A 10,596-nucleotide genomic window follows, 5' to 3' on the forward strand; every position below is an offset into this window, starting at 1 on the left:
GAGGGCTGAGCCTGGATCCTGGGTCTGAGGGTGGAGGGCTGAGTCTGGATCCTGGGTCTGAAGGTAGAGGGCTGAGCCTGGATCCTGGGTCTGAGGGTGGGGTCCCTGAGGTCATACCCTGAGCATGCGGGCAGCCACCGAGACGATCTGTGGGAAGTAGGCGATTTTGTGGCGAAATTTCTCCTGCATGTCACACAGGAACAAGATAGAGGATCCCGGGAGGACTCGGCCTAGGCTGGGCCTGGCAGCTGCCATTTTCTGGGGGTGGGCAGAGGGCAGTGGGTCAGGCCTGAGGGCTCCTCCCAGTATTTTCAGTTGGCATCCAGGGTCCTTGCGCTCAGAGTCTTGCAGGGCCCGGGGCACCGTGCCAACCTTCTTCCCATCCCTAGGGCTCTGCATCTGCTGTTCCCCCAGCCTGGGATGGGCTTCTTTCTTATTTCTGTTCTGTTCAGCAGGGAGGTGACTTCTTGGGAAGCCTTCTGGGCCACGTCCACATGTGGCTCTGGGTGTTCCCCTCCCGCCCCTGCCTTCTCTTAGGTGGGGACTGTGACCGTCGAGTGCTTCGTGATCCCAGTTACCATCAGCCCCAAAACGGAGACTCTGCTGGGCGTCCTCCTGCATCTCGCCAGCCCACTCCCCAGGTCGTCCTGAATGAAGGGTCCATCCTGATCCTCACCCTGCCCCAAGAGGAAACTGAGGCCATATTCTTCAGCCATAGAAAGGAAGGATGTCCTGGCACAGGCCACAGCATGGATAGAGTGACACAAAAGCCACAGAGTATGCAATCCCGTTTACCTGAGATGCCCAGAACAGGCAAATCTGCAGGCAGAAGGTAGATGGGGCAGAGTGCTGTGGCTCATGCCTATAATCCCAGCACTTTGGGAGGCCAAGGCAGAGAGATCACCTGAGCTCAGGACTTCAAGACCAGACTGGTCAACATGGTGAAACCCCATCTCTATTAAAAATACAAAAATTAGCCAGGTGTGGTACTCTGTGCCCGTAATCCCAGCTACTTGGGAGGCTGAAGCAGGAAAACAGCTTAAAATCCAGGACGCAGAGGTTGCAGTGAGCCAAGATCACACCACTGCACTGGTGACTGAGTGAGACTCTGTCTCAAAAAAAAAAAAAAAAAAAAAAGAAAAAGCAGAAAGCAGATGGGTAGCTGCTAGGGGCTGTGGCAGGGAGTTCAGGGTGACTGCTGAGGGGTGTAGCGTTTCCGTTTGGGATGGTGAAAAGGCTCAGGGGCTCGGTGGTGACGGCTGCACATCATGACCCTATGAATGCCACTCCACTGTGCATTTCCAAATGGCTGAAAGGGTATGTTTTATGTTAAGTGCATTTTACCACAATAAACAAAGAAAAAGAAAGAGAAAGGACAGGCCGCCGAAGCCCCCTGGCCAGCGACTCTTTTGCAGGGGAGGAAACCTCGACCCAGAGGGCCAGTTAACCTGCCCTAGGTCCTGCAGCCATGCAGGGCACACCTGACTTCCACTTGGTCAGAGCGTCTACATTGTCAGTGCGTCTACACCGCAGTGGCCCTGTATCAGCATGCCTCGGCCTGTGTCCCTGGGACGCTTGTGTTTCTGGGTCCCCAAGTTTGCTGCACAACTGGGCGTTCGGGCTGGGCTTTTGTCTGCAGCTCTCTCGCCGTCTGTGTGTACGACCTGTTTGTACTCATTCATTTATTCATTAATTCACCAGTGAAATGAAAGACCCTGTAGGCTCATCGGAAGCAAGACAGGAGGTGTTCCGGGAAGCTGAGGGAGGCAGGGTTCAACAAGGAGCTGCGCTTTCCAAAGCTGGGTAGTGAGGACACTGGTATGCATTTTCTTTCCTTCTCTCTCTCTTCCTGGCCTCAAGCAATGCTCCTGCCTTGGCCTCCCAAAGTGCTGTGTTATTTTTCTTTTTCTTTTTTTTGAGACAAGGTCTCATAGTATCACCTAGGTTGGAGTGCAGTGGTACATCATAGCTCACTGTGTCCTTCACCTCCTGAGCTCAAGTGATCATCCCACCTCAGCCTCCCAAGGAGCTACAGGTGCATGCCACCACACCTGGCTAATTTTTGTATTTAAAAATTTTTAGAAACAGGGTCTTACTATGTTGCCCACGCTGGCCTCAAATTCCTGGGCTCATGCGATCCTCCTACCTCAGCCTCCCAAAGTGCTGGGATTACAAGCATGAGCCACAGTGCTTGGCCTATTATTCTTTGAACAAAATCTATCATCTACCACAGCAAATGTTTTCTATGTGTACTGTATCTCAAATTTAAAAACGAATAAATGGCTAAAATGGTGAATTTTACGTTGTGCAAATTTTATCTCATTAAATAAAATGGAATGGAAACTCCCTCTGAAACAAAACCACACTGAATTAATCACATAATTACAACTGTGATAAGTGCTGGGATTTCAAGGAAGCCGGATCTAGCTTGGCAGGGGCTGCTATGTTCTCCCAGAGGAACCGAAGACAGAAAAATGATCTTTTCGAGGCCGGGCGCGGTGGTAATCCCAGCACTTTGGGAGCCCAAGGTGGGTGGATCACAAGGTCAGGAGTTTGAGACCAGCCTGGCCAACATGGTGAAACCCCCGTCTCTACTAAAAATACAAAAAAATTAGCCAGGCATGGTGGTAGGCTCCTGTAATCCCAGTTGCTCAGGAGGCTGAGGCAGGAGAATCGCTTGAATCTGGGAGGCAGAGGTTGCAGTGAGCTGAGATCGTGCCACTGCACTCCAGCCTGGGCGATAGATTGAGACTCTGTCTCAAAAAAAAAAAAAAAAAAAAAAGATCTTTTCAGAAAACACCAAGCTGACTATTACTAGACTATTACTACCCGGTCTCAAACTGATCCCTGACTCCCGTGGCTTCTCTCTGTCCTCAGGACTAAGATGCAGATGCCCCCTTTCTCCCCGAAGAGCTCTGAAGCCCCTCCAGCCTCAGCCCAGCCACATCCGCCTCTGCCTCTACAACAGCCCTGGCCGTTTCCTCCCCCTGGAGTGACCCTCTCACGCCCACTCATGTGCTAATTCTTCCTCCCCTGAGCAGCAGGCAGGACCTGGGACACCCAGGCCCCAAAGGATGGTTCTGAGGGAACCAGAAGCTGGAGAGCTGACAGATGGGTCACAAGGGCCCTGGAGTCTCTCTGCTGAGGGCAGTGGGGAGCCATGGAGGGGAAATCTGGGGGCCGGCATGTCCAAAAGCCTAGGACAGGCATCTCTAGCACCCAGGAGCTCCTCTCTGGCCTGGCAGGAGTATGGGTTGCAACAACTAGGGAGAGCGGAGCAGACACATTTCTCAAAATGATGGATACACAAAGCCTCTGAACAAAAGCTGCTCCTAAACATTTAGCAAGGACACAAAGTTACTAATTACAGGACTCTTCCCCAGAGCAAAGGTGCAGAAGTAAGTATGGATGTCCACAATTAGGATACTGGTTATGTAAGTCATGGAGTAACTATAGTCTGGTATTCCTTGCAGCCAGAAAAAATTACGAGGAAGCTCTTTAAGTAACCATACGAAAATATGTTTGAGAGAAGTTAAGTGAAAAAGAAGCAGAACAGTGTGTATGGAATGCTCCTTTTTGTGCCAGAAAAAGAAAAGGGAGAGAAAATGTGTCTGTGTCGCATATATCTGTATCTGCTATCTCTGGCAAACAAGCAAGGAACGGGAGACAGGTGGGTGAACCAGGCGCTGGGGAACAGAGTGTAGGAGCCTTGATTTTCACTGGGTCTTATTCTGTTTCTTCTGAATTCTGGACAATGTGCAACAGGTTGTCTAGTCAATGCTATCTACAATCAAGGGTTTATGTAAGGCCCAAACCCAGCAAAACGGATCTATGGTGTCAAATGCCAGGACAGTGGTTGCCCAGGGACCACAGGAAATGGCGATGGCGGGAGATCTTGGAATGTGGTGCATGTTTGACTTTTTTCTTTGAATACGGTTTTTTTTTTTAAGACCAAGTTTCACTCTTGTTGCCCAGGCTGGAATGCAATGGCGCGATCTCGGCTCACTTGCAACCTCTGCCTCCCAAGTTCAAGCGATTCTCCTGCCTCAGCCTCCCGAGTAGCTGGGATTACAGGCACCCACCACCACGCCCTGCTAATTTTGTATTTTTAGTAGAGATGGGTTTCTCCATGTTGGTAAGGCTGGTCTTTAACTCCTGATCTCAGGTGATCCACCCACCTCAGCCTCCCAAAGTGCTGGGATTACAGGGCTGAGCCACTACACCCGGCCCTGGATACTGTTTACACCAGCGTGCTCCCTTCATAAACATTTATTTGAGCTGTGTATTTGCAAACTGTATGACTTTCTGTATATGTGGTATTAGTCCATAAAAAGTTTGCAAAATGCAAAATACAAAGATGGCTTCATGGTCCCACCCGTGCAGCTGGACTGGAGACAAAGGCCAGAGAGGAGGTCGGGGCTGGGGTGCAGTGGGACAGGGGAGAGAGACAGGAAGGGACAGGTAGGGCTGCAGGGAAAGTCGAGGAGGAAGGCCCTCAGTTTCTGGTTGGGCGAGGGGCATGACCTGAAGACTAATAGGGAATCCTGGGAAGGGAAACTGGTTTTGGGGAGGTGAAAAATTGGGGTAAAGGGGGCGTGTGAGAGAGAGAGAGGTGTGGAGGAGAGGTCTGGGCTGGAGAGAGTTGGGCGTGTCCTGGGGGAGGAGGATTCCGCCTGGGTGGAGGGTACCCAAGGCCAAAGGAGGCATGGTTGGAGGTGGGCGTCAACAGGGGGCGGGGCGGGGCTGTTTACTTCCCCACGAGGTCTCGGAAACCCAGGCTTGGAGCCCGGACTTCCTGGTTCTGTGACCCTGGGAAAGCTTTTCTCTGTCTTAGCCTAAGTTTCCCTGTCGGAGAGATGGGGATTAAATCTACCCACCCCGCAGGGCTGTTACAGAGGCGGCGGGCGCGACTCGTGGGACGGTTTGAGTCTCTGGCCAGCCAATTATGGCGGGGCCAGGTGGAGTCCTCTTTCTGGTCCTGTGACCTTGGCCCGGGACGTCCGGGCAGAGTCTCAGTTTCCCCATCTGCTAGGTGAGAAGGTCGGTCTCCAAATAGCACCAGCAGCGAGAGGACTTACCCGGAAGGTGCCGGGTTCGGGCCTGGAACGGCCCCTCCGCAGGTGAGGCCGGGGGCACCCTCACCTCTCGGCGCTCGGACAGCTACTGCTGAAGCCTCTGCCGGACTTCCTGGGGCTAGTCACCGTTTCGTTAGGGCTGGACACGTGGCCCGCCCCCTGCAGCGTCCGCGTTCCGCCCACTTAGGGCCAAGCCGTCCAATCCACACTCATCATGCTCGCCGCCTCCTCCTCCCCCCCCCCCCCCCGGCCAATCCACAGGTGCCACTGCCTCTCCCCGCCCCCCGCCTCTCAACCAATCCGCATATGCCGCTGCTTTGCTCCCGCCCCGGGGGAGGGGCCGCGCCGGCAACGCTGTCAGTTCCGAGAAAATAATTAGCTCGCTACAGCGCGGCAGGGGCGGGGCAGCAGCACGTCCGGCCAATGGAGAGCCGTAGAGGGCGTGAGTGGCGGCCGACGGGGCGGAGTCGCGCGGTGGCCTCCAAGGGTTCAGATCCCGGCTGGAGAGAGGGCGTCTCGGCCGGCCCCATTGCACGGAGCATGTCGCAGAGGCCGGGAGAGAGAGAGGGGCCCTACATGGAGTAGAGGCAGGTCTGCGGTTCGAACCCTGGCCCTTCTGTCAAGAAACGGAGGCTTACGAAGATTCCCAAGCACTTTCCAGGAAGGGGCTGCTAAGGGAGCGATTAAGTGAGGAATTTGATGCCCCCCTCATCCTTTGTTCTCTGTGCTACCTCAGTTTCCCCATTTGTGCAGCACTAGCCCCCTCGAGTGGTGTTTAGAATAATTTAGACTCTGTCCTTGGAAATGGTGGTTGAGAGAAAGAGCTTCCCATCTGTCTTTAAATAAACCACAAATATGCGCCACGACACCCGACTAATTTTTTTTAAATTTTTTGTAAAGACGGAGGTCTCACTCTGTTGCCCAGGCTGGTCTTGAACTCCTGGGCTCTAGTGATCCGCCTGCCTTGGCCTCCCAAAATGCTGGGATTATAGGTGTGAGCCACCGCACCCAGCCTTGTGTTTTATTTTCTTTGCAGCACTAACTCCAATCTGAATTGGAAATGAATCTTGCTTTTTGAAAAATGCATGGATATACCCTTTTATTGTCACTTCCCCGCCAAAACACACACAGGCATACAGGAAAGGGAGCTCCCTGAGGCAGGGGTCCCACTTGCCTCGTTCACTGCTGAACCCTCAAGTCCTTGCTCTGGGCCTGGCCCATAGTAGGCGCGCGATACATTTTTGGGAATAAATGAGCAGAGAGCAGACATTAGGCAGAGGTGAGCCGGGTGGATGCCAAGATGGGGCTGGGAAGAAGGAAGGGAGAAGGCGGGGAGCAAGAACAGGGCCCCCAGAAGAGGCGGAGGTGGGGCCCCTAAGCCCAGGAGGAGAACCCTGAGGCAGTTGTCTGAGGTGGGGGTCTGGGCTTGGTTTATTTTCCCAGGGGCTGCCAGGAAGGGAGTAGACAGGTTGCGGGGGGGCGGGCCAGAGAGGGCTGGAGAGCTGCCATGCAGGGGCCTCTGGCCTGTCCTGGATTCTGGGCTGGGTTGTGATTGACCTCATGGGGAGCTGGTCCCCCAGCCCTCGGGGATCCCCTGAGGATCCCAGGCATGAGGCACCTCCCACCAGTCCACCCAACTCCAGTTGGGAGCCACCTGCTCTGCCTCTTCCCCCAGGGCATGCTGGGAAGGGGGCAGGAGGCCACAGAAACGTGGGAGCTGCCTCTGGCCTGGCTGGCCCAGGTCTTGATAGGCCAGACCCAGGGTTGGCAAGGGAGCATCAGGGCCAGGGGAGGGGTCCCATGGCATTGAGGCACACTCTGGGGTGAGCGAAATGTTGTCAAAGAGGTCGAGGGTAGAGGTGTCCAGGGCGGCGAGACTCAGGCTGGGGCTGGTGTGGGGAACCTCAGCGGGGGCCACAGCAGAGGCCACCCCCAGGAAGGGGGACGGAGGTGGTGGGAGCGGCTTTCGGAGCGAGGGTCTCTGGGGAGGTCCCTCCTGGGACAGGATGGATAGGGCCAAGCGCTGGGTGGCGGCCTCGATTTTGGAGAACTGCCTGCAGAGACAGGTGTGAGCAGGGTAGTCTCTAATGCCTGCACTCAAGCGACCCTCCCGCCGCGGCCTTCCCCAGTGCTGGAATTCCAGGCGTAAGCCACCGCGTCTGGCTAGCATCATGGTTGCAAGGGTCACCTATGTGGTCATTTCACACCATTCTAGCTATTTATTTTGGTGATTCCTGACTGCCTGCCACCCCCATGAAAACACAACCTCCACGAAGGTGAGGAACTTTAAATGCTTTGCTGGCACACAGTAGGCACTCAATAAATCCGCATTGACTGTTGCTGACATCCAGCCCTGGGGGCTGCTCCTCTCTGTTCTGTCAGTGCCTGGTCTCCCCCAACCAAGGGTGCTGGCTGCTCCTGCCCCTCTTCCCCCTCCCGTGCCCACCTCCCCCCACCCCCACTCCCACTCCCCGCGCCTGGCGGCCCCCTCACCTGCAGATCTGGTTGTGCAGAAACCTTCTGTGGTTGGGCCGCCTCTTGGGGGTCCGGGTGCGCCGGGGCTGTAGGGCCCGCAGCATGTGGGCAGCCGCCCCACTCACAAAGGCACACAGCTCCCGGGGGCCGGGCTCAGAGACCCCAGGGCCTTCGGGGACCCCGGGGTGCATGGCCCAGGTGGTCTGGAGTAACTCCCCACAATACTCCTGACCAAAGCACCCCCAAATCTGTGAGCAGGGAGGTCAGGGGACCCTGGAGGCAGGGCACCCCGGGCTGGGGAGGAGGCAGCGCTGGGAAATGGGCCAAGGCCTCCCCGTGGCGCCCTAACCCCGTCCCGACCTCCCGGGAGCCCAATCTGAAGTCTGAGGGACCGGCAGGTGGGGGCTGATATAGGAAGGCAGGGAGGGGAGGGGGCTTTCTGGGGACCCTCTAAGTGCCCAATTAGCGCATAGTTGGACCTGGGATATGGGACCGGCGTGCGTTGGCGGGAGGCAGAGAATCGTGCCTGCAGATGGCCAATTAAGGGGACAAAGGCCTCGCTCCGGAGACGAGGCAGCCAGTGAGTCAAATATAGCAATTGAGCATGGAGGACCCTTAATTGGAGCCGTGGGACGGAGGCTGGGAGGGAGGGAAGCTGGGCTGCACCTGCCTGCCCACCTCTAGACACACCTGTGCCTCCCTCCCTCCCTCCCTCTGCTCAGCCCAGTACCTTAGGAGGGGAAACCGAGGCTCCCAGAAAGGCTGGTGTGAGCCAAGGTCTCCAGCCAGCGGGAGGGGTTGGCTCCCAGGGAGTCGCCCCTGAAATCATGGGGCTCATAGAATGCTGAGCAGCAGAGTGAGGGGGGAGAGGGGAGGGGTGAGGCAGGATGGGAGAACAGGGCGCAGTCTCCCCCAAGGTGTTTTATTGAGGGACTGAGGTGTCTGTGGGAGGCAGAGGACAGGCTGGGTCCCCTTGTTTTTGGGAGGGTGTTGGCTGGAGCTCAGACTCGATCTCCGGTTGGATGGGGGAGCATGTTGGGGAGACAGCCTTAGTCTCTGCTCAGATCCCCACCCTTGGGGGTCTGCACTGGGAAGCCAGGATTTCCCAAAGCTGGTGTAACAGAGGCTTAGAACCTAGAACCACACGCGCTGATTCTCCTGCTGATCTGGGAGGCAGGCGTGAAAATGTGTCTATTTATTTAGAGATAGAGTCTTGCTCTGTTGCCCAGGCTGGAGTGCAGTGGAGGATCTTGGCTCACTGCAACCTCTGCTTCCACGTTCAAGCAGTTCTCCTGTCTTGGCCTCCCGAGTAGCTGGGATTACAGGCACCTGCCACCACTCCTAGCTAATTTGTATTAGAGACGGGGTTTCTCCATGTTGGTCAGGCTGGTCTGGAACTCTCAATCTCAGGTGATTGGCGCACCTCAGCTTCCCCAAATGCTGGGATTACAGGCTGGGCCACTGCACCCAGCCCAAAGCAGGGATTTGAACCTGACGTCATGAGTTTGCTTGCCAGGCCAGCAATACTACGGGCAAGGTCAGCAGCTGAGCCCCTACTGGGCCTAAGGTGGAGGCCAGCAGGCAGGTGGGGACATATTGGGGGCTGGGACTGAGTGCAGCCGTGAGGTTGCCAGAGGTCCAGTTACCTGTCAGCAGAGCATGGTGAGACCAGCTGCAATAGGACAGCCAGACACCCAGCGCCCTCACCAGCCACGGCACGTACACGTTGACTACTACCCCTCCCACGCCCAACTCGACCACTGTGCTGGATGGACCACTGCATGGGGGGCTGCTGGCCTGGTGTGGCAGGTTTCTGTGTCAGGGACATCATGGGCCTCCCCTGTTTCTCTTGAGTGTCTCTAAGGGTCTCCAGCCTCCTGCATGGCCTCTTGTACTCTGCCCCTTGGTCCCTCTGACTGCCACTGTCTGTGACTTGCACTGGCCCCACTGCTGTCTCTCCATCTCCCCTGCCCTTGCTCCTCCTGGCTTTCTGTCCATCCCTGGTTTGTCTACAGTTCTCTTAATGATCCTCTATCTATCACCTATCTATCTATCTATATATATCGTCTATGTATATGTGTGTATGTATGTATCTATTTTTAGAGACAGAGTCTGGCTCTGCCACCCAGGCTGGAGTATGTGGGTGTGGTCCTGGCTCACTGCTGCCTTGACCTCTTGGGCTCAAGGGATCCTTCCACCTCAGCCTCCTGAGAAGCTGGGACTGCAGGCACCTGCCACCATGCTTGGCTAATTTTTTTCTTTTGTAGAGACGAGGTCTCACTACGTTGCCCAAGCTGGTCTCAACTTCTGGGTTCAAGTGATTCTCCTGCTTTGACCTCCCAAAGTGCTGATCACAGGCGTGAGCCACAGCGCCCGGCCTCCTCTCTTCTGTATTGTCTCTCTGACTTCATCTCCCCCGTTTGTGTTCTGGCTCCTCTCACTGTCTCTCTTTCACCGTCTGTGGAGTTTCTCTCAGTGTTTATGTTTTAGGCTCTGAATGCCCTTCACAGCCTCTCAGCTTCTCTGTTTCTGTCTTCCCCAGGGCAGGTCATGTGTGTGTGTGTATGTGTGTGAGTGCATGTGCGTGTGCCTATGCATGCATGTGTGAGTGCATGTGTGTGAGTGCATGTGTGTGAGTGCATGTGTGTATGTGTGTGAGTGCATGTGTGTACATATGTATGCATGTGTATGAGTGCATGTGTGTGCATGTGTGTACGTGTGTGGTGCATGTGCGTGCCTATGTATGCATGTGAGTGCATGTGTGTGCATGTGTGTATGTGTGTGAGTGCATGTGTGTGCATATGTATGCATGTGTGTGAATGCATGTGTATGTGTGTGAGTGCATGTGTGTGCATATGTATGCATGTGTATGAGTGCATGTGTGTGTGTGTGTGAGATTGTTACTGGATGGTACTGTGCAGTTCCAGGCTCCCGGTGTCCCAAATGGGGAGAGCGGACTGACCTCTCCGAGATGAGATGAGCCCCAGTTTATTACATTTCATAGCCTTTTTGTTTTTAAAAAGGACTTTTTTTTTTTTTTTTTTTT

At 55.1% G+C, this 10,596-nt stretch overlaps 2 protein-coding genes across 2 annotated transcripts in view; both read right to left on the reverse strand.

Annotated features, from left to right (window-relative positions):
- Nucleotides 1–5,275, reverse strand: part of ISOC2 (isochorismatase domain containing 2) — a 9,059-nt gene extending 3,784 nt beyond the window's left edge. Inside the window, exons 1-2 of the mRNA XM_017546578.2 lie at nucleotides 5,079–5,275; nucleotides 118–258 (exon numbers count right to left, since the gene is read on the reverse strand). Of these exons, the coding sequence (XP_017402067.1) occupies nucleotides 118–255 (138 nt within the window). The 5' untranslated portion in view covers nucleotides 256–258; nucleotides 5,079–5,275. The remainder of the gene's footprint in view (nucleotides 1–117; nucleotides 259–5,078) is intronic.
- An 882-nt stretch (nucleotides 5,276–6,157) lies between these two features.
- LOC108316637 (uncharacterized protein C19orf85-like) lies at nucleotides 6,158–8,118 on the reverse strand. The gene is made up of 2 exons (XM_017546580.2): nucleotides 7,569–8,118; nucleotides 6,158–7,129 (listed from the first exon to the last, which is right to left on the reverse strand). Exons 1-2 carry the CDS (start codon nucleotides 7,739–7,741, stop codon nucleotides 6,634–6,636), a joined length of 669 nt encoding a protein of 222 aa, XP_017402069.1. The 5' UTR covers nucleotides 7,742–8,118; the 3' UTR covers nucleotides 6,158–6,633.
- Between the last annotated feature and the right edge of the window lie 2,478 nt (nucleotides 8,119–10,596).

This window comes from Cebus imitator, unplaced genomic scaffold, assembly GCF_001604975.1.
Source record: "Cebus imitator isolate Cc_AM_T3 unplaced genomic scaffold, Cebus_imitator-1.0 Scaffold190, whole genome shotgun sequence".
Lineage (NCBI taxonomy): Eukaryota > Metazoa > Chordata > Mammalia > Primates > Cebidae > Cebus > Cebus imitator.

Excerpts from the sequence above, each read along its gene's own strand:
- LOC108316637 (XM_017546580.2), bottom strand. The coding sequence starts at position 7,741 with ATGCACCCCGGGGTCCCCGAAGGCCCTGGGGTCTCTGAGCCCGGCCCC. Across the intron at positions 7,130-7,568 it reads CTGCACAACCAGATCTGCAG|GCAGTTCTCCAAAATCGAGG; the intron begins GTGAGGGGGCCG and ends CTGTCTCTGCAG.